This window comes from Genypterus blacodes, unplaced genomic scaffold, assembly GCF_046128005.1.
Source record: "Genypterus blacodes isolate CSIRO-AG114 ecotype Tasmania unplaced genomic scaffold, CSIRO-AGI_Gbla_v1 ptg000021l_1, whole genome shotgun sequence".
Lineage (NCBI taxonomy): Eukaryota > Metazoa > Chordata > Actinopteri > Ophidiiformes > Ophidiidae > Genypterus > Genypterus blacodes.
Window position 1 is genome coordinate 2,168,916 of NW_027466834.1, and position 23,585 is coordinate 2,192,500.

General features: G+C 43.9%; 1 protein-coding gene and 1 long non-coding RNA gene across 3 annotated transcripts in view; one reads left to right on the forward strand and one right to left on the reverse strand.

The window, feature by feature from the left end:
• The window catches only part of LOC142991870 (uncharacterized), a 271,893-nt gene that overhangs the window by 110,013 nt on the left and 138,295 nt on the right, over positions 1-23,585 (reverse strand). The gene's annotated exons all lie outside the window — the stretch shown is intronic.
• Positions 1,109-23,585, forward strand: part of jph3b (junctophilin 3b) — a 26,845-nt gene continuing 4,368 nt past the window's right edge. The window contains exons 1-6 of one of the 2 annotated variants that reach the window (XM_076142368.1): positions 1,178-1,654; positions 10,282-10,501; positions 10,532-10,768; positions 12,102-12,467; positions 21,152-21,276; positions 22,061-23,034. In XM_076142368.1, coding sequence (XP_075998483.1) covers positions 1,273-1,654; positions 10,282-10,501; positions 10,532-10,768; positions 12,102-12,467; positions 21,152-21,276; positions 22,061-23,034 — 2,304 coding nt within the window. In that variant the 5' untranslated portion in view covers positions 1,178-1,272. Of the gene's footprint in view, positions 1,655-10,281; positions 10,769-12,101; positions 12,468-21,151; positions 21,277-22,060; positions 23,035-23,585 lie in introns of both variants that reach the window. The other variant, XM_076142369.1, reaches the window with a different exon arrangement.

A 23,585-nucleotide genomic window follows, 5' to 3' on the forward strand; every position in this document is an offset into this window, starting at 1 on the left:
AGAGAGAGAGAGAGAGAGAGAGAGAGAGAGAGAGAGAGAGAGAGAGGGAGAAGGGGGAATAGAGGAGGCAAAAATTAATCAATTCAGTTGTTTATTTTTCTTGTCTGTGTGTGCGCACTTGCTGTCAGAGTGTGTGTGCGTGCGTGTGTGCGCGTGCCTGCGTAAGACAGGAGACTGCATTGCTGCTCTCCAGCACCACAGGACGGACACAAAACAAGAAGAAGCCAAGCAGATTACCTGATGTGCTTTCCCCATATTAGTGTCTCTCCCACTCTCTCTGCATGTGTGTGCTCCTAGCTGTCAGCCTCTTGTTTGTCAAGGCTCCAAATTGACAGGTGAGGAAGAGGATGGTGAACCCTCAAAGCCTGAAGTGAGCTACAGACTGGGATTCGTACTATTGGTTTTCCTCACTGAACGGCAGGGACAGGCTGCTGAAAAGCTGGTATTGTGGAGAGGAGAGCCACCAGAGGAGCTTGTGGGAGATATTTTTTCCCTTCAGCGCAGGGCATGTCTCAGCTCTGACTCGCTTGCCGAGCTCCAGTCGGGGCCTTGGTGCTGATCGGGGAGCCTGAGGTCGGTTTCTATGCTGGAGGCTTGGGGGTTTAAAGGGCTGCCACCAGGGAGACGCTTGGTTCCACGCTCCAGCTCTAGAGAGGTGAAGGCATCATCAGGTAGGAGGCGGTCCAACGTGGGGGCCTGAGCGGAAAGCAGGAAAGCAGTAGGAGAAAGAGTTGTGTGCGTCGTAGTCTGTGTAGGCTGGCTGGCGGCAGGGCGATCAAGCTGCTTGATGGTTTGAACTCCGTCTCCTGCTGAGAGAGGATGATGGCAGCGCATTGCCCGATATCCTCCTCCCTCACCTCCCTCACCTGCATCCGCCACAGAGATCAGAATTGCTAGCCAAAGCTACACAGCAACAAACCAGCCCAGCAGGAGGATGGTGTGAGCAGTGTCGCCATCCCTTCCTCCCCCGGCCTGGACACCCCTAACACCCCTGTGGGGGCCTAGTTTTGGTTTTCACCTCGTTTGTCCTTTCTCTTCAACAAGTCAATATAGAAAAGAGGGTGGCATTGTGCAATCTGTGTGGGAGCTTCTCCCACTCCCTCCTACCTTCTCCTCTTCCTCACCCCTGACCTCACTCGCCTCACACCTCAAACGCAGCGCCATGGACTGTTTTTAGCGAGCAACCTGTCCATCTTTTTCCCTCTTTCGTTTTTTTCTTTCTTTTTTCTTTTTGTTGACACTTCAGGGGAATTGCCAAGACCTGTTTCATGCATGTCCACTGGCGGCAGGTTCAACTTTGATGATGGGGGGTCATACTGCGGAGGGTGGGAGGAGGGCAAGGCACATGGCCATGGGATCTGCACGGGACCCAAGGGCCAGGGCGAGTACTGCGGCTCCTGGGCTCATGGCTTCGAGCTGTTGGGCATCTACACTTGGCCCAGTGGGAACACCTACCAGGGCACCTGGGCCCAGGGAAAGAGACACGGCGTGGGAGTTGAGAACAAAGGCCGCTGGGTGTACAAGGGCGAGTGGACGCACGGCTTTAAGGGACGCTATGGCATGCGGGAGAGCACGGGGACGAGCGGGAAGTACGAGGGGACCTGGAACAACGGGCTGCAGGACGGATACGGCACAGAGACTTACTCTGATGGAGGTAAGAGGGAGGGAGGACACAGCAGATGCAGGGTGTGTGTGTGTTTATGTGGGTGAACCACCGTCTGTCATCTGAGAGTGACTGACAAGTGTCCTCTGCAAAAAGTAGCTGTGGTCGGTGGATAATGGACCAGAGACAGGCAAGGAGCTGGCAGATATAGAGGATGAGGAGCTGGTCTGAAGGTCTTCTTAGGTCATCCTATCTCAGCAACTGGTCCACACATGACTGCGTCAAGGATGGGTCAGTGTCTCGGGACTTACAAATCATCTCTTTTTTAGGTGTCTACTTCTTCTTCTGCTTTTTCTTTCTCTGTCATCACACCTCAGTTCGGCTGTATCAGGACTCAGTGTGTGTTTGGAGGCCAGAAATTCAGGCCACACAGCCTTAAGGGACGAGTAAAGGTTTGGAGGCACAGTGGAGGACACTGGCAGCCATGTAACTCCTACATGCTATGAAAGACTTTATCAGATACAACACAGACGATGAATATACATTTTTACATTGAGACTATCTGATCAGTATCTGACTCTGTTGTTTAAGGTTGAATTTACATGGTTTAGACCTGAAGCACTCTCCAGGCACAAACAAGGGTTTAGTTTCCATGACAGAGATAAACCAAACTGTGAAATGGATGAAAATATTGGTCTCCAAAGCGACTTCATAGGTCTAAGACAAATAAATAAATAGGGCCCAGAGTATCATTTGAGGGATTTGAGATTTGAGAATGATTTAATCATCTCTCCAAATTGGTGTTTGAGTATTTGGTTACCAAATATGCTGCAGTTGTAGGGTCCCTACAATGTTCTATGTGTTCAGCAAGTCAGTTAGACAAATAACGTGTTGTGTGTGTATGATTGAAAAACATCTTTGTATTGAGTATATTTCAGAATACGCAATAACTCTTGCAGAGCAACGGAACAGTAACATGCATGCAGTTAAATTCCATGTTACGTAACTCTACTACTAGCAGGCTATACTGATCTGGACCCTTTGCTCTCGCTCTCGCTCTGTCTCTCTATCATTGTCCAAAGGAACCTCATAACAGTATCCTCAGACCAGACTGGTTATGGGGTTGAAAGAGGACAAAGGAGCAGAAGTCAGCTTGATAGATGGCTTGACAGATGGGAGGCACGGATGGAGGGAGAGGGGCAGAGAGATGGACAGATGTAATGGATGATGGACGAATGAATCAATTAAAGGAGCTGATTATTGAAGGATATGTGGTTGTCGTGATTATTAGGTCAGAGTTTCCTAATCAGAAAACGAATTTCAAAAGTGCCAGAAATCGACGGTATTGAAAGGCACAGTAGTGTCCAGTACACAGTGGCTTTATTTAAATAATGCTTGCCCTTTACATACTGCACATCTATTACGTAATAAAATGTATGTTAAACTTCTGTTTGTAGCATATTCAACAGAAAGGAACCAGAAGAGCTCAAACTGATGGATACTTAAGTGTCCCAAAGGGGAATACCTCTCCTTTATAATAATCATCCCAATGACCTATTGCTCCATTGTGTCAGTGTTATACTGTACGCTTCACCTCGCCGTGGCTCACTGACTCAACCAAGGTTTTATCCTGAGGTTATCTTGTACTAAATTCTACCCCTTTCCACATTGTATAATTTAGCTCAGGTCTATCGTCTTCAAAATTAATAACTCAGCTGCCCCGGAGCAAGGCGAAGGTACAGCCTTGCAGCAGGAGGAGGGTGTGTGTATTGCTGTATGAATATAGCTGTATGGTTGTAAGTTCCTAATCCTACCTGTAACCCTAAAAAATATATTAACTATAGATTTGCAGGATTTGGTGATGTGGTGCTTCCATGTTCTTCATTATTAGCTACGAGTTTTGGGCAGCCTGCCAATCAGCAGGGTGGACAGCATCTAGAACACGAGCTCATAGTCATGCAGCCTGTAAATCAATTCACCCAGAAGTTTTTGTGATTTTTGCGATCCAAATCACAAATGTTTTTGCGATAATTTCCCGAATTTTGCGGCAAAGTTTCTTTTTCCATTATCTTTTACACTTTTTATTTATATTCACAAAGTTGAAATAGACCTATGTAACACTTTGTGTAGGTGCTGTGGGGTGAGTTGATGAGCTCAATGGGAGCAAATGTGAATGCTCCAGTTTGCTCTGTGATGAATGTGTTTCTCACTCATGATTTTGATAATATTTGCTTGTGTTGTGAAATTTGTCTGCTAAAATGGAAGTAATTATTTGGTAAAATGGAAAATTATGCAGCATTGCAAAACAAAAAATGCATTTCTTAGAATTTGCTATGAATCCTGCAATCCCAGAATTTTAAAAAGCTGGAGGGACTGATAAATGAGGGAGTCACAGGCAGAGAGCTGCTTCAGTATGCACATCATTGCAGTGTCAGACTGCTTACACTAAATCTACAGTAACTCTACTCTGTTTACGTTTGCTGCTGAAATACCACAAATTCTACTACGTCCAGTTACTACAATTTCTATGTTTTCCAAAGCTGATCCATAGAGCCCTACATTCGGTCAGAACCACCCCAAAATCCTCCCATTCAGATCCACACTCACCCTTCTGCTTCTGATGCTCAACATTTCTGTATCTGTGGTAAATTAATATTCTGATAGTAAAATGGTATTGAGCCAAAAGCTGCCCCTAACCATAAGCCTGTAGTCTCAGAGCCAACTTTGTACCTTAACCCTACTTTGGTTGGCTGACCTGGAGAATCTTTGGGTCTGAATCAACTCTTAATCTCTTGCTCAGCAGATAATCCTGACTTTAACTTGCGGTGGATTCCAATTTGGCTCCTGAGCTACTTGTGATAATCAAAAATACAATTTAATGTCAATCCCATGTGTTAAATCTAAATGGAGCCTGTGTAAATTTGTTTTTAGCCAGGATATTTCAGTCTACTGTAAACGCAATATAGACCCCCTGAGAGGTCAGAGGTCAGATATTTCTGAGAATGGCACCCCAAGAAGAATTTCAAATTACGTGTGCTAACATTGTATGGAATTGCGTATGATCTGACAAAATAAAGCATCTCTCTTATCTCTTGTACAATCTAAAGACAAAAAATAATAGCAGGGAAACACTTCGTCCACACTGACTGCAGTGCTGAAACAGTTTGTTATATTATTTAGGGGCAAAGCTAAACTCTACTCTGTGTAGAGTCTGTGTATGAAGGTTTGGACATGACACAGGAGTAGAACAGGAAACCAGCAAGTCTTTGTACTTTATCAATGGCGAAATAAATTTACAGTCAACTTGTTACTCACTTAATCAACAATAAGTGGGTAACAAATTGACTGTATCATGTCCAAACCTTCATACACAGACTCTCGCTCCAAAATATTATGATCTTTAGAGAATGTGACGAAGATTAAAATCTATAGTGATAATTATATTTTTGGCATGTAGATGAATTTCAGTATCTGGTTGAGTAGGTTTAGAGCTGTGAATGAGTGAGGTGGTAAAAATAGCCATGCATGATAAATGTGTTTGGTTGCACGCCACTGTTTTCGTGATCTGTTAAATTGCTGTAAAACCTGACCAGGGAAACCTGCAGCTTTGATCACGCCCACTACATTTCAGATCCACCTAACAAAGGGGGAACAGATCAGAGTTCTCTGAGCTTACCATCAGTCTGTGTGGTGTGGCGCTTAAATGCATCCTCCTTTTAAGTAAGGCAGAGCAGGTATTTAATGTAGCTCCTAGAAACACTTACAAAGTGCTTTTATGGCTCATTTAAATCAAAATAATGTTTTTGCAACAATGTTCCAATCCAGTTTTGTGCCAAGTAAGGAGTGATCCATATCAGTCCTTTGTAGATATAAAAGGCCCAAATGCTTTTGATCCATAAATGTGAATTTGCTTTGAAATAATAGAATGGTTATATCTTGTCCTGCACGCATTCTTCCATTTATTCTTATCTTACTTGGATCTTTTTCTCCTAAAAGCTAAACCATTTGAAAGCTCAAACTGGATTTAGATCAGTGGTGAAGATGTTTTGAAAACTTAAACAAAGCAAAGCAAACAAAGACACTTTCTTAAACTCTCAGGTGACACGGGCAAATGAATGGATCATTCATTCTGTAAAGTAAAGTATCCACATGTGCATCGATATTATGCCAACCTACGGCAACAAAAGCAGTTTGCAGGAATGTATACAAATCTGCTGATATCACCGATGTTTGGCTTTTCACTCCTCTCTTCCATTTGCCGATATCTATTTTCCTCCCTCACTTTTTCTCTTCTCCTCCTACCTCTCTCTCTCTTTTATTCTCTCCTTCCTCCCTCGCTCCACTGCGTGGAGCTGCTCTGTACAGGAGGGTTTCCATAGCAACGCTCACCGACATGCAGCAGGTCACCGTGTCACGAGGGACTCAGTGCTCCTTGCTGCTATTGGCTACCCACTGGCTTTACAGGGCTCTGATTGGCTGGCTTGGCCTTCCAGGCTAATGGTGTTTACTGAGATGAAGAGCTAAGCTGACTGATTACCGCACACACACAAACGCACACACTGAATCATTGTAGTCAGAAGTGCTGGTATTATACCACTCAAACATCCTGTATTCAATGCTACATAAACAGTCAAATGTACTGAAATGTTGAAACAGAAAACATGACACATTTCATGGACTGACAGTTGCTCGAAGCCCTGGAACCGATTCCTTGTTTTCTAGCATTACGCAGCCACTTATCCCAAAAGAACCTCTCAGTTTGCCAACTTACGGTAGTTATTCCACTTATTGATGTTAATAATATTGATAATAGTCAAAATAGTGCTTAGTTGCTTTATTTTACGGTTTATCATGCTATACATATGCCTTATTGTCACTGAGATATTAATGAGCTATATTACTTTTGCTAAACTATTACAAAATGCCAAATCTCACATCAAAAAAATTCCTGGACCCGGTCCTGGATGTGGATCATCACCACAGTAAAATGGATTCTTCCACCAGGTGATAAAAACGCAAACAGACCAATGGATGCAAACACTTCATCCTTGTCTTTGGGGAAAAATCTATTTCACATTTTAAAATACTTCAAAAACAATAAGCTCCATTGAGATGTGATACATGGAGTCAGCGTCTTCTTTTGGCTCATGACAGCAACATTCGAATCATAGCTGTGGCTCATATTCGTGTTGGAAGTAGGATTCAATTGATCCTATTTTCAAGTGGGTCATCAAGTCCTCTAATATATCTGCAGTGTTTTACAACATATATTATTCAAGCTTGTCCTAATAATTTTCTTCAGGGGTGTCATTCTCAGAAATATCTGACCTCTAAACTCTCTAAACAGGGCAGCAATGCTGGTGCATATTTCTCTCCCAGCCTTCCTCATACCTGATAACCAAGATCATAAAACACCAGAAAATAATGTCACATATGTCGTATAGATGTGGATCTGTGGGCCCCACTCTGGGGGTCCTTTGACCCACAGAGTGGATATTGGCATGTGGCCGTAGCTCCAGAGCCCAAGACCGCCTTCACCACAGGCCGTGGTTTGTGGCAATTAACCACAATGTCTTTTGGTCTCTGTAATGCGTCTGCCACTTTTGAGAGACTAATGGAGCGGGTCCTCTAAAGCGTCCCCCTGACCACTGCCTGGTACAGTGCATGTTGGTGTATACACTATGACCAGCTTGTACACAGCACAAGCTTTGATGCAGCATTGGACTACTTACAGGAGGCGCTGAGCCGGATCAAAAGTGCTGGACTGCAGCTCCGCCAAGAAAAAAGTGCAAGCTGTTGAGAGGGGACGTGTCCCACCTGGGGCAACCGGTTAACCAGGCCAACGTCATGACAGAGCACAACTAAATTGCTGCTGTATGGGATTGCCCCCCTCCAACTAATCTCTGGCCATTGTGGGCATTCCTAGGATTAGCCTGTTATTAAGGCCAATTTGTTGCTGGGTTTGCCAGTGTGGCCGGCCTGCTGCGGCAACTGATGAAGAGTGGCAGCCTCTTCAAGTGAGGTCTAAGTCAGGAGACCTCAAACAGGCGCTCTGCGCTTTGCAATCTGTGTCCCTAGGTGGCACACAGATTACAAACTTTGCCAGTCATCATTGTTGCCTTAAAGTTCTAATCTTAACCTCATACAGACAATTTTTATATGGGCCTGGGGGTTGGCATTTGATCACATCACGTTGCGTCTGTGCTCTGCAGCTTTGGCCTCTCTGCTTTAACTCTTTCCATACTGCTGCCTTGTGCCCACTGTAGCTCAGTTGAGGGTATAGACCCATATGAGTGCTTCCTGTTGGCCTCAAGGCAGAATCGGTGAAATCGTTTTGACGTGTGAGTTGTACAGTGGATTCTCTTTTGGCTGGGGGTGCAGGTTTTGACGAAACCGTTTCAGGTTTAGAGTGAAAAACATCTGCTGCGGAATGTCTCCTCTCTCTGTTTCCTAATGTTTCCGTTGGCATACATACACTGATTCTTGAACCTGTCTGTTGGGTGAATGAACTTTATCATATACTCCTAAGAAACATCAATACAAAGCTTAAACCCACACAATGCTTCCAACACTTGTGTATTTTACTTATTTTATCTTTTGTTTTACAACAATTTGACAAAAATGTATCAGTATTAGTTACTATACACAGAATAGAAAATTGGAAACTTTGTACAACATTGACTGGCTCCTTCATTCCTACAAATGATTTATTTAGCTCACATCATATCACGTGTCAAAGACGACAACTGTATGTGGCCATTATGATGCAACAAATGACCACACCAGGCAAACGGGACATATTGTGTGTTTACTTTTGGTTTTACTGCACTGAATTTGGGTATATGTAATTACAAACAGCAACAGTATTTATTTCAGCATTTACAATATCAGAAATGTAATCTGATAGGCAAACAGAGTCAAGTAGTTACTCAGATAAACGTGTCTGTTTACCTGTTTGTCTACCTCAAACTCTTTCTGCACGGTCAGCAGTTTACACTCAGATGAGACTTGTCTGTCTCTTCGACCTTGTCTCACTCTCCGTCTCACTCTGGTGTGTGTGTGTGATGACATGCTAATCTGGTCACACTGTTGTTTGAGTGTTTGTGTGTTCTTTGATCTGTCTGTCATATGGTCGAGCAGCTGTGTGCTGACACGATTACAAAGGCCTGACCAGATGTGCTGGCGGGCTGTCTGACATAGTGTCTGTTATTCTGTGTGTGAATACATGTGTGTGAATGAGGGATGAGAGGCAGAATGTGACTATCAAGAAGAGGACAGAGCCTGATGCTAAACCACTTTCACTCCATAACAAAACAACACTCTGGGCGTATTTACTAAATCCACTTAGAGTCTGTGCCGCCACGCCAACACTGCGTGCTTTAAAGACGCAGCTACACGTGTGTGAAAGGCAGCGGAGTGCACCAGTGAACAAGAACGTCAGTAGCTTAAGACTTCCTGTAACTCTGAAATATCAATATGGAAGACTTAGATGTTTAATTAATTCGTGAATGCCTTAAAACATCACAAAACCCCTCTAGCGATGTCATGTATGTATGTGTGTTTGTATCTGTGTGACTGTGTCTTTGTGTTCATGCTTGCATGAGCCCAACTTTGCCTGTAAGTAACTAGATGATATTGGCTTCATTCCACATTTTGCGCTATACTAACACTTGTGAGTGTGAGTGTGTGTGTATGTATGAGAGACAGAACATGCTTACAGTCCTTATATGGTCATGTTGTTTGGTCAGAGTAAGTGCGTTTGCTACAGAATGAATCACAGCCCTGTGACATCATAGGTACAGGCAAGCGGGATGGATCAGTTGCACTGCTGTTCAAACACACACTTCCGTTTGAGTGTGACAGCAACACACACACACACACACACACACACACACACACACACTTAGATGCCCTACTTTTCAGCATGGTGGAGATCTAAGGACTATTACGCTGCGTCTGTGATTGTGTGGAGATTAGATGAATGAATGGACAGGGACCAACACATGCTCCTAACTAAAATAGACAAAGACTTTGGACAATATTCATTAAAACTGTATACTATGACACAATAACTTCAACTTTGTGGCAGTAATGGACTTAAAGGTTTCAGGTTTGTGTCACATGCTCCTTCATCCTCATCAGACATTTTAGAGCCTTTGTTCTGAACTATTACTGACAGCTTCAACTACCATAATGCAAGAGATACACTCATGTCTGCCTCCCACAAGAGAGCAACTGACCGTTGGAAAGGTCTATGTGCTTCACTCATCTGATGTAGCGATTTTAGTGAAGATAGATTGGGGACAGATGGAAAATATGCAGTGTTGAGGAAGACCAGAATCTAGGACCCAAACTCACACACTCACAGTCGAAAACAACAGGCTTGTTTGGCGTGAGACACATAGCACAAATACTTGCTGGTACATATGAACATACAGTATCTCATTTATGGTTAAAAAACAGAAGTTGTAGCGTCGTATTTCAGTTTTAAAAGACAAAAACTTTCTCCACATTCTTTGCCCAAACACTTGTGTGTAGATAAATGTAATGTAGATAAATCTTTGCACAAACGTATCAAAGAGCATCAGCGCTGTGCTTTGGTTCCAGGCCCATGCAGAACAAATATCTATATATATTTCATATCAAGTCTAGAACTCGATTTGTTCTCTTTCTTCCAGGAACCTTCCAGGGTCAGTGGGTTGGTGGGATGCGGCACGGCTACGGTGTCCGTCAGAGTGTCCCCTATGGCATGGCAGCCGTCATTCGCTCACCACTTCGCACCTCCATAAACTCTCTGCGTTCCGGTTCAGAGCACAGCAATGGCACGGCTCTGTTGGACCGGACCGGCGCTGTAGTTCCCGTTCCACCCCCTGGGCCTGGCACCCTGATGACCAGCGTGTCCATGTGCAGCACGGGCAGCAGTGGGAGCAGCCCAGCGGTTTCTCGCGGAGGCTTCGTGCTGACGGCTCACAGCGAGTCCGAGCTGCTCAAGGGGAAGAGGAAGGGCGGGCTGTTCCGCAGATCGATCCTGTCTGGGCTCAAGCTGAGGAAGTCGGAGTCCAGGAGCTCACTGGCGTCCCAGAGGTCCAAACAGAGCTCGTTCAGGAGCGAGGCTGGGATGAGTACTGTGTCCTCTGCAGCCTCTGATATCAACTCTACCATCAGGTAATGCAAAGGCTAATGCATCAGGAGTGAAAACGTGGGGAACGGTGAAAGGGGAGGAAGAGGAGAGATGAGGATGTAGAGAGAAAGCAATCAGTTCAAAGCCACACAATGAGTTCCTTCTTAAGTGTTTTATGACTGACCTACTGTAGGCCTGCTGACTAATCAGCTGGCCTGTGCTTGATACAAACATTTCCAGGGAAACTAATTGCCATCTGGCCATAAGCCTGCGTTCCTCGTCTCTCTGCTCCGCCCTCAGCCCAGTCATTCCAACTCAGAGAGACATCTTGAGACAGACAGAAACATTACAGCAGATTCATTGGATTTATCACAGTGAATCAGTTCAGAATCAGAAAGCAGGTACAACTTATTTTTAAGGCACTAATTACTACAAACAGCTGTTCAATGCTCATGTCATGAGTCTGCACTCTCAACCTATTTGCTGGTGAAGCGGCGGACAGCTGCTTATCAGCTCATATTAATGTATCGGCAACATAGATGAATGAAGCAGCAGTCAGTGTTTCCGCTCTGTACAATTGTTGGTAACTATGTGAAATCAATCTTTTCACTATCATTTGTTTTTGTGTCAACATTACCAACAATGTAGAAGCCAGTGGAGTGATTGTGATCAGCAAACAAGAGATATTTTCCTTCTGTGGGGTCTTTTGTGATCATGAGCTATATGTGCTTTTCTACATGTCTCCATGTCCAATTCAGCATTCTGCAGACTAACTGTATATTTGTTGGCCCTAAATGATGATTCTGCCCTTTAGAAAGTACAGTAAACATTTTCCTACAAGCTTAACTTACCTTACTCTTGTATGAATATAAGACAACACATTTATAGATCTACATGTAATTAAGTACAATTACTGAATTATTTACTATGAATTGGACTGTAGTTTAGCTGCTTTATATGGTATTCTTATCGTCTACATACCAGGCCAGTGAAAACATATGAAAGAAAGAAAGCAGCAATCTGCCCGTCAGGCCCAACTAGGTGAGGCTCTCCCCAGAAACTCCCCAATCCCTGCTGACACCGGTGGAGACGTATTGTTTGCTGATCCTGATTGTGGCAGAGGAAAGTAAACTTCTCATTTAGGGATCAATAAAGCCACAAAAAGGAGCAGTTGGAGGGAGAATACACCTCACACCTCTCGTCAGTAAAGTCTGTAATGTAAACTGTCACATTATGGTGATTTCCCTCATTTTATTCCATTCAAATGTGAACCACGTGACCAATCATCAACCAGCCTCCATGTCATCATCTCAGCTGGTGCAGCCAATCATGTGAATTTAACTGTTGACCCACCAATGTGACCCTTCACCTTTCCAGCCTCGGAGAGACAGATGCAGACTTGGCTGCTGCAGACGATGACGTGGATGCCACAGCAACAGAGACCTACTGCGGGGAGTGGAAAAATGACAAGAGGACAGGCTTTGGTATCAGTCAGCGGTCTGACGGATTGCAGTACGAGGGGGAGTGGCTCAGCAACAAGCGCCACGGCTACGGGTGCACCACCTTCCCCGACGGCACGAAGGAGGAAGGGAAGTATAAGCAGAACATCCTGGTGAGTGGCAAGAGGAAGAACCTGATCCCTCTGAGGGCCAGCAAGATCAGAGAGAAGGTGGACCGAGCCGTGGAGGGAGCGCAGAAGGCAGCCGATATCGCCCGGCAGAAGGCCGAGATCGCTCTGTCCAGGTATCTTTCCATGTATCTTCCATCCTTCTTTCCTTCCTTCCTTCCTCACTTACCTTTGTTTGAAGGAATTGGCCACGGTGTGGCTTGTAATTGCATTTGAATCAACTCCATCCTTGCATAGTCATATTTTAATAGTGTGAATGTGATTCCACACGATGTGCATTTACATTCACAACAGCCGCCACTGCACCCTCATTTCCTAGATGTTGAAGAATACAAATGTCAGCAGAGTCTAGGTGCCCTGATCGTTGGTACTCATGACATGTTATCCACAATCCAGCTGTTTGCATGCTGGTTTACATGCGTGTAAAACCTTTGATTATACTCCACTTAAATCAATACTTAATATTCAAACTCTATAATAACATTGAAATCACCATGATAACATGTTAACGCCCCATCATATACAATTTATTTCATTCTGAGCATCAAGTCATGTGTAGATATATTGATCTGATGTTTTTGTGCCATGTGTGTGTAATGTGTGTGTAATATTCTGCTGTTCTGTTCCCACCTGTCTGATGGCACCATGTGTCTGTTTTTGGCCCTGGTTGGCTGAACTATAACAATGAGCAGAGTTATGGGTTATGATGTTAATGGTGGCCAGTAATTTTGTACAGAGGCTGAGAAGGTCTGGAATATAAAGCAAAGGTTTTGAAGCTCAGAACCCAGAGATGGAGTAAATGGGACCTGTTGTCATGGATACTCATCGACACTCAAGTCATGTGAAGACTCATCAGAAGTAGGCCCATGACCTATTTTGCTCGCAGACCTTGTTGTCTGAGAGGAACAAGGTTACAGAGCCGTGTGACTGCGCTTCTGTGGGAAAACAAAGCGTATTTAAAGATGCAGTGCTTGCTGTCAGAGCCGCAGGGTATGAGCTGCAAGGGTCGAACCAGGAATTAAAATTGTCTGAGGGTGAGTTTGTTGCAGATCATTACACCATGGCGACCAGCCCAGGGATAAGACTTCAGCTACTACTGTATGTGGCTGCCAGCTCCACTCTATTCCCATTACACAGATGAATTTCTCTCCACTGAATGAGGGCATTTTTTTCTCCCTTGCCAGGTCTGAAAAGTTAAAGAGTAGATTCAAGGGAAATCTCTTTCTCAGTTCCCCTAAAGCTGCACTGGCATTGAATAAATCTGTTTCCTTGAAAGCAACTTCATTTGAGATTAAGCTCGTTCATAAAGAAACATGGGTCCATCTTGAAGTTGAAGTAGCAACACAATGGAAATTGGAGCAGAAAGCTTGCTGTCATAGAAAGGGCAGGTGTGTGTGTGTGTGTGTGTGTGTGTGTGTGTGTGTGTGTGTATGTGTGTGTGTGTGTGTGTGTGCTTGAATGTGTGTGTGAGTGTGTGCATATCGTAATTTTTCAACACGATTATAATTATATAAATGGAGGAAATGGCAAAAATGTTGACTTTTTGGGGTGGCAGTGTAGGTGGGCGGAACAGGAATTCTGTGTCCTCTGTGTGTATTGTTCTCTCTCTCTCTCTCTCTCTCTCTCTCTCTCTCTCTCTCTCTCTCTCTCCCTCTCTCCCTCTCTCCCTCTCTCTCTCTCTCAGTAACTGGTATAACAGCCCCGACACCTTCATGTCTCTCTGTGCAGCGTTGGACAGAGTGCTGGGCAGAAAGCAGGGAACTTGAGAGAGAAATGCAGCTTCTCCTTATTTACTCGTCTCTCCCCATGCAGCCAATCGCAGCATGAAGCCGTCGTGCCTGTAGAGGGAAAAATATTGGCCAGTACTTCCATATTTCTATGCATTCCAGATCCAATTATTTAAAAATAATTAGTTAGTTCTGTCTGTTTTATTTTATTTATTTTGTTTTGATGTATACTTACTGGGAATGCGTAGTAAAAAAAGCAAAAGAGAAGGTTTACCATTTTATAAAACCAGAAATCTGTTTTTCAAAAGCTCTTCGCTCTTCATTTATTCTCAAAATGACACAAACACTTGCCTGCCTGTTCTCCAGGTTATATTTTTCTCAGCGTGAATCAAGTCATATTATCAAAACCTGACAGAAAATAAATGAAGCAAGGTGTTTATGTACAAATGTGAATAAATAAGAAATACATAAAGGCAAAACACATTAGAAGCATAAAAAACAATATAAAACACCTCCCTCCCACCTCCCACTTCACCTCACACCTCTCGCCAGGCTCTGAGGTAGTTAAGAGAGACGGGGGAGAACTTCCCAGACTCACAGACAAAACCTCAGATTTGCCACCTTAAATGCACCCGGCCAATATCTGAGGTATATGATGAGAGAGGATGGAAGAGAGACACCAAACTCACCCAAACTCTGCTTTGTTGCCCTTCTGGGCTGCATTGAATTTTTAATATATAAATATACTAACACACAGACTGAAGTTTGCCATCGATTCAATTTATTAAAAAACATTTGCGTGTAGTAAACAATATTTGTGCCTGAACTGAATTTGCAGACATGAGCAGGATTCTTCCCAAATGAGAAAAGGAGCACCTGCCTGTATTTATGCTACAATTCCAGTCTAACTCACTCTGATGTGCGTCTGTCAACAAAATGTCTTCATGTAAGATTTGATCTGATGTTTTGTGCTGGATTTCAATCTTGCAACATGTTACATGGGAAGTTACATTCACCCTGCAGCTAAAAGTGTCACAGCTTAGCATGAAGCTGTGAGTGGACCACAGGGATAACAGATCCTGAGGTATACAAGCGACATGTGACAGGTGTTAAAATGTCTCATCTCAATCTGTTTGTCGCTGTTGTTGTGTTGTAACACTTGTTTTGTGAACAAGCTTTCTAGAATTGATACCTCACACGCTGTGACTACAAAACTAAAACAACGGAGGAAGACAGGAAACAGAAACTGTTGCTGATGGGTTCTTGCAGAGTGAATGCAGCTTTGCAACAGCTGGATAGTGACACAGTTAGAGAATGAGAAGCTGTCGAACCAGCTGTCTGAAAAAGGGTCACAGCTAATGAGCATTTGACCTTGGAGCAGATCAATAATGTAATATGGGTTGCACACGAACATTATGGGCAGCAACCATCTTATGCATTTGTTTACTGCATGTGATATGGAAAAGCAATACTGTTTTTGTTACAGCAACTGATCACATGGCAGGAACCTACAGGACAGACCTTTGCTATACAGGAATGCAAGGGAGGGAGAGAGAGGGACAGGGAGAGAGAGAGAGGGAGAGGGAGAGGGAGAACACGCAGAAGACACAATTCCTGTTCCGCCCGAACATTTGTGCCATTTTCTCCATTTATATAATTAGATAGATTAGAGATTTATGCATTAAGTTGGTTTGCTTGAACAGTGAAGCTGGACTACACACACAACACATAAACCCCTCCACACACACACACACACACAGACACACACACACACACACACACACACACACACACCTGCTTTTTGTCCTGTGCTCGCAGGTTGCCGTGCATACACGCTGGTCTCTGCACACATGTAGGCTGTGCGTGCTGCAGGCTGAGCTGAGCTGAGCTGTATCTGTCCAGATCCTATTAGTCCCAATGAAAGTCTGCTAACCACAGCTGCTCATCTAACTCATCTGTCACTGTGAACTTCAAATCTTTACTCAAAATCTTTACAAATTCACATTTTGACACATTATACATGCACTTTGACTTGACATGATCAGAGATGCAATTATCAAGCGGCTTGACTGAACACACGGCTTCACTTTTTGATCAATATTTGGTTTTAGTTTGACCACATGGGAGCAGTTTGAATGCCTAGGTGCGAACTAACATTTCACAGATTCTGCATTGTTATTTATTAAAGGAACTCTTAATATTGTTGTGTTGGCATTCTGGTTCTCCGCTCTGTAACTCTGGAAGAAAAATCAATAATGTGCACTGACCCTCTTAGAAATAAAAAAAAAAACGTGGCTTTTATGTCAGATGGAGTATGACTGAGAAACTGAGTCAACTACCTTTCTATTATGCTTATAAACATTTTAGCCAGTTTGATAACATTTGTTATTCAGCTGAGTGACAGGATTCAAACTACATTTAAGAGTCTTTCATCCGCCACTCATAAATGTGTGCAGGTGTTACTGAGTTGACTGTTAACAAAGTTGTGAAATCCTTTTGCTTTGATTAGAGTCGTTAGTGTCTGCATGATGACAGCTGGTGACATATGTGGTTCTGGCAATGCATTCTGGAAGCATTTACACCATTAAAATGTGACCAATCCTAAAATGAATGGCAACATTTAGCCCCCCCCCCCCCCCTCTCTCTCTCTCCATCAGACAGCCAATAAGCCTTCTTAGGATGAAAACACTCGGCTCCATTCTACACACTATGGATCTACTACACACCTCATAAGTGAACACCAAATATCGCAGACATCTTCAAGATTCAAAACGACCCTTTAGCAAGGACGTTCCTCACCTGTTCACATCCCTACAGACAGATCTCTCTCTCTCTCTCTCTCTCTCTCTCTCTCTCTCTCTCTCTCTCTCTCTCTCTCTCTCTCTCTCTGTCTCTCTCTCTCTCTCTCTCTCTCTCTCTCTCTCTCTTTCTCTCTCTCTCTCTCTTCTCTGTGTGTGTGTGTGTGTGTGTGTGTGTGTGTGTGTTGCAGTAGAGAGCAGCAGGGTGTTTCCTTGTGGAAAACACCCACAGAATCTTTGCTAGTGAAACAGTCTCAGGAATAATTGCTGCAGAGGCTCTTTTTGGACCGTCAGCGTGAAACAAACTCCTAAAAATATAACCCAGAGTTTTTCTGTGCTGAATGGAAATTGTGGAATAGAATTTACTGTCACCAGCGTAAATGTTCAATCTCCAGGACTGTTTAATTAAAGATAAATAACAGGTACGATTTTTCCTTGTTTCAACTGACACACCACACAGAACTTATCCTTTCAGAGCAAAGACATCAACATTTCAGCTTCAAAACTATTTTCTCTATTTTGAATGAAAATGTCCCACTTTTTGTGCTGAAACAAAAGTAATTAGCCTCATGTGTGTTAAAACAGTGGTCTCCAAACTTTTCTCTCTTTGAAACTCTACTTTGACAAAATAAAAGTGTCAGAGAGCTACTCATGTTTTACATTATTAGTGACATTTATCCAAATTGCTGATTCTCCACCCAAACCAGCTGAATAAGCGTCTTTTGTGTGAACATTTACAAAATGTCGATATCCAACACTCACATTTTGTATCAAAATGCACTTCAATTCAGCAACATAAGCTTGTTTTTTTCTGTATACATTTTCAGTGTCAAGCTCACACTAATAGATACACATCATATTAATCTCATAGAAAACAAAACCATGTTATTATTTTTTTATACTATTAGTTACTTATTTTACTATTTTACCAATACTAAACCTGTTGTGCGTATTTCACATTTGTCTGTCCACATATCACTGTCACAATTTTCCTCCACATTCCCTGTAATTCATGGAATTCCCTGTAGTTCCCATATCATCTGTACTTCACATGCATTCAGTCTGTTCCGATGTTAGTGAGATGACAGAGAGTGTGGTGCTATGTTCATGAGGAATTAAAATAGTTTTGGAATGTTCTTGCAGTGAAACACATTCTCTGTCGTACAGTTTTGGAATGGCATGTTTTCCTCTTTGGAAGAACATGGAACTTGGATTGAGAGCCTGGATGGAGCTTATTTTTTCTTTCAACTGCACTGTTGGATGCACAGTTCTCATGTCTGTGAAGGTTTTTTGTGGACCCTGCTCGACGTGACTTCTGCATTCTGCCTTTATGTTGTCACAATTGTTAAAATGCATCCAAATGCTGCTTCTTCCAGCTGTAAAACCCGGAAGTCCTGCCCTTGGTCCAACTACGGCAACCAATAATAGCGGGGAAGGCTAGTTGAATCTCCAAATCGAAGACTTGAATTTATTGTTCTAGTTTAATGATCTCGTTTATCTGACTCCATAAGATAAAATATTTGTTTGCTAGTGATAATTTAGTCTCTGATCGGTTGATTCTGTAAATAGATCGCCAATGGTCTGCTTAGAATAAGAAGTTTTTGTTTTAGATCATTCTATTAGTTAGGGAATTTGGGATTCATTTAGTATTGAATTTACGCTCTTTAATTACTTTGATGTTATGTTATTCGTTCAAACCGAGAATACTCACATCTCCCAAGAATACATTACCGGCCGGATAAATAATTCTCTCATGCGTCCTGGTGAAGTTTGGGTGCTAGGAGCTGAAATAGGAAGATCTTTCCATAAACATGCCGGCGACTTCGTCCTTGTTATGTTGAGTACAAACGTGTTTAGTAAACAATATTTGTCATATTCTTGACTAACTCAGTGGTTCAAGTAAGCATGTTCAATAAGCCATATGGTTTACTTAACTCAGCGGTTTTAATTCACATTACCGTACACGCGTGTCTAATAAGGTTTCCTTATTAACTCTGAGGTGTGGGTGCGTAACTTGTCCTGAAAAACATGAACACTAGAAATTTAAACAGCTTTGCCAAGTGACATTGTGCTGTCAAATGTACGTATTCTTTGAACCTTTCGCGAGCTACTCAGAAACGGGTGGGGAGCTACTGGTAGCTCACAAGCGACCTGTTGGACCACTTTGTTAAAAGCATCCATAATGTGCTCAGCTACATCACAGTGCCCTGAGGCTGGCTGAGGCACTTGCTCAAGGGTACTGGGGTGACATTGCCGTAAATCTGGACTTTGCCCTGGATGGACACATTCATTTAAAACACACACACACACACACACACACACACACACACACACACACACACACACACACACACACACACACACACACACAGCAGTGATGCGAACCGCTCAGAGATGAATGATCCACATCATCCGCAGCTAGTTCAGGGTAATGATGGGAGATGATGGAATAGTCTCTCTCTCACTCTCTGTCTCTCTTTCTTTTTCTTGCTCTCCTCCACCGCTCTTATGTTGTCCTTTCCTCCGTCTATCCCCTAAAAGCAGCTCTGTCACATTGATACGCTCGTGGCAGAGGTGAGCAGCTGTACCTGTATCTCTTCAGGCCTGAGTGATGAAATGTGCTCTTATGCTACAGAATGAAACGCTTCAGTCCTCCTGGGAGCCAAAAAATGCTTTGTCAGGCCTCACCTGGTGTCATTGTGCATTGGGCTTTGATCACATTAGCACCATTATCTATTTATCTTGGGTTTTTGCGTCTCATAATGTCGAGAAATAATTATAAAAAGTACCCGGATTGCATCAAAATGTAGTGGCTTCTTCAAACAAACATCTATCAACCTGCCATCTTTTGTCTCAGATTGTAGTCTGTCCTCATACAGGTCATCATTACACCTCCACCCTCTTTCACGCTCTTTGTGCTCCCCCCTTCAATCACCTCCCTCTTCTTTTATTCTCTTCTTCCTCTTTCCTCATCAAACCAAGGTGCCAGGCAGGTCAGAGATCAGATTAGCAAGTGTGTGTTTGGATGGAAAGCAGGTGTCCAAAACTGTTAATGCAACGGAAACACTAACACACACTCTTCTGCTCTCTCCTTCCTCTTCACCTCACTCTTAACCAACCAACACACACACACACACACACACACACACACACACACACACACACACACACACACACACACACACACACACACACACACACACGTATATCCAGTGTGCTGTGGTGTTGAGTGTACTGTGGGCCTGGCACACAGCAGCGCCGCTGGCAGAGAGCACAGAGCAAGGCAAAGAGAAACAGAGAGCTAGAGAGGCGAAAATCAATAGGCATCGACATGCAACACTGCATCAAGACTGTTACTGTCCTGAGAGGGGGTGGGGGGTGGAGAGCTTTTGTACATGTGTCGGGAGTCCTTGGAAAAGACAAAGAAAGACAGATTGATGGAGTGATAGACAAAAGTGAGAAGAGAGCTGTAATTGAGAGAAAAGATCCATTTGATAGAACAAGACAGAAAGAAAGAAAGAAAGAAAGAAAGAAAGAAAGACAGACAGACAGACACGCGGAACAAGGGACACATACAGATAAGAAGAGGGTTCAATAGAGACTGGGTAGAGAGAGAACGAGAGAGAGAAAAAGAAAGAGAAAAAGAGAGAGCGAGCGAGAGAGAGATTGTGATAGTAAGCTGATTCTCAGAAGCATCATGCACCTGTAAACATTAAAAATGTTGCACTCTGCTGTTTGATTTTCTCCCTCTTTTTCATACATAGAAATACTTTGTGTGCCTTTATTAATGAAAATTGACAGATAATACTGATGTACATATTCAAATGTGTCTTACACAAGCTGCACACTTACACACATCTGCTCATGTTTTACTAAAGTCAGAGACACACTACAAGATGATCTGGCTGATTTTGGGCCTAATTTACCATTGAAGTATCCTTCCTTGCTAAAGTACCAAAACCTGCCTTTGAAACTGCCTTTGGATCCCTCGGTTACATCATCTGTTCAGGGACGTATACAGATTTCCACTCTTATTTTCATTTACGGATCTTTTTTGGAACGCTTCAAAATGAGTGAAAACACGGGACCTTTCAGATGTTACCTGGTTAAACCCACTCCCTCCTGCTCACTCTCTTGTCTTGTACTTATGCTGGTGTGCTGGCAGGTCAATTAACAAGTGTTGCATGCTGGTGTCGACACGTTACAAAATGTTCTTATTAATTCTACGTTATTCTCATGTCGTCTTCACGCTGTCCCTCGTCTTCTGTCTGTCAGGACGGCCCACGCTCAGGGTAAAGCAGAGGCAGCGGTAGGAGCAGCTCACAAAGCCCAGGAGGAGAGTCGCATGGCCAGAGTCACTGCCAAGCAGTTCTCCCCTTCCTTCCAACACTCGGGAAATGGTGGGCACACACACACAGACGCACACACAAAGATACACACACAGAGAACTGCTAAACACACTCACACTTGTAAAGTCCCATCGTGGACTGAGAGGTAAAGGTCAGAGTCAACCTCCCTCCAGCTTATTGTTTATTCCTCTGTCACTCACACCTATAGCACTGCAGGAAGCCAACCCACAGCACCGTGACACACATACACTCACATACTAAGATTTCATGACACACACACACACACTGTAAGCTCACACACAGATACCTGAGAAGAGACTGATTGTTCCTCTCTGCAGCCGAAACACAGCCTGTGTTATCGCACAGACACATCAGGTTCCATTATTTTAATTCAAATTACTCCCGTGTGCAGAGCAAATGTTTACCACTCTCCTACAATTTAGGAGACGGAATTTAGAATCTAAATTTGTTTTGTTTAACCCATTTAAATGAAATACTTTTATTTGTACTTTTGTCACTGGCAGCATGTTTGCGTTTGCTTACAGTTAAAAATTCATGAATACAAGGATTATACATTTGTTTTAACCTATGTTAGTGTTGGCTGCAGTGATGCTACTCTGCTAACCCGTGCTGCCTGCAAACACTACGAATCTGAGTAGCTCATTGCATGTGTCCCTGTGTGTATCTCTTGTGTCAGAATGTATGTAATTCAGACAAATACATGTCAGATTGTGTGTTAAATGCCTGAGGAATTATGGAGATACAATTAGCTGGAAACTGAAATTGTGACTATATAACCCCAGGAAATATCTGAGCAGCTTTCATTCTCTTGCAGGCGTGGAGGTTCAGCGTCCAAAGCGACAGGTGTCCAGCGAGGTGGAGGGTGAGGGGATGTCCAGTAGTGCCGGTACTGCTGACAGCCCTGACCTCTATGTGAAGAGCGGTGGCTCTGATGACCCCTCCAATGACGCAGTCACGCCTGACCTCAGCCCCCCTTCATCCTCGCCTCCCCACACACCTACTCCCCCGAACCGGTCGTCACAACGCAAGAGTGCCCGCTTCCACCGTCAGAGCGCAGTAGATCACGGGGACAGAGGAAAGGAGGCAGGAGAGAGGGGTGAGAAAGGGGGCGGCGGAGGGCAGACGGAGATCCAGGTTTTGATGGAGGGTGGGAGTGGAGGAGTTGAGGGAGGAGGTGGGAAAGGAGAGCACCCACGGTCCAACAGCTGGAGTGAGGACAAGAGGAGAGGGATGTTGTCGAGGGGAGGGGGTGCTGTCAGCGGACGAGGAGCGAGCCGAGCCAACGGACATAAACACAACTCCTCCAATCACAGGTCTCGGGAGCACGGCTCATCCAATCACAGGCAGACCAGGGGGGACAGATGGATGGAGTCGTCTTCGTCCGCCTCTTGGACGTCAGGTCACAGGAGCGTGCACGGCAGGGGGGGGCGGCTGCTGGAGCAGGATGAGGAGAAAATGAGCAACTATGAGATGGAGATGAAACCTTTACAGCCCAGAGACTCCAGTACCAACGTGCCCCATGGGCACGGTGAGGAGAGGCATGGGCACGCTCACGGAGAGGGCCGCTCGCACGCCGCACAGCGACAGAGGCACAAGAACCGCAATGGGAGGGAGGCGAGGGAGGGGAAAGAAGGGAGGGAGGGGAGCAAAGACAAGCTTGAAAGTCTGCGACCAGGGGAGAGGGTAGATTCAGGGCCTCTTCATCGGGACCTCACCCTCTCCCCGCCTCTGAAGTCCTCTCCTATCATACCAGAGCAGCAGGACCTCATGCAGAACAAAGGCAACTCAGTGAGTCACACAAACACAACATCAAACATGAACGGCACACCACACCTTCAGGTATACAAAGAAAAGATTCAAAATGTCATATACCCAGAAAATGCCATTCATGAATCAGTTCAAACAAACTATTTAAGCTGCAGATTCTTACATTTTCAAACTTTGCCCAAATACTTTTGTTTGGTTTTCACATAACAATCTCTTTGAATTGCTGATCAATCCAATGCGCTATAAATTCAAAACAGAAACACAATTACTATGTCTATCGTTCATACTCAAATGACAGATAACAATGTATCATGATCAACCAACCGTGATAGTCAAAATCCAGTGTGCAGAGTCACAGATTTCGTGGGAGAGCATCAGGGCTCACTGGAGCTGAACCCCAGGATATCATTTTCAGTTACATTCAGGCTTAAACTCAGCTTGCAAATAAAGGATGTAAAATGAACAGGCCAATGAGCACCACATGCAATATAATGCTTAATAAGAGCTGTATTCTGTCTTTTCCACCTTTGATACCTCCTCCTGGCTGTAATTCGTGCATGAGAACATACTGC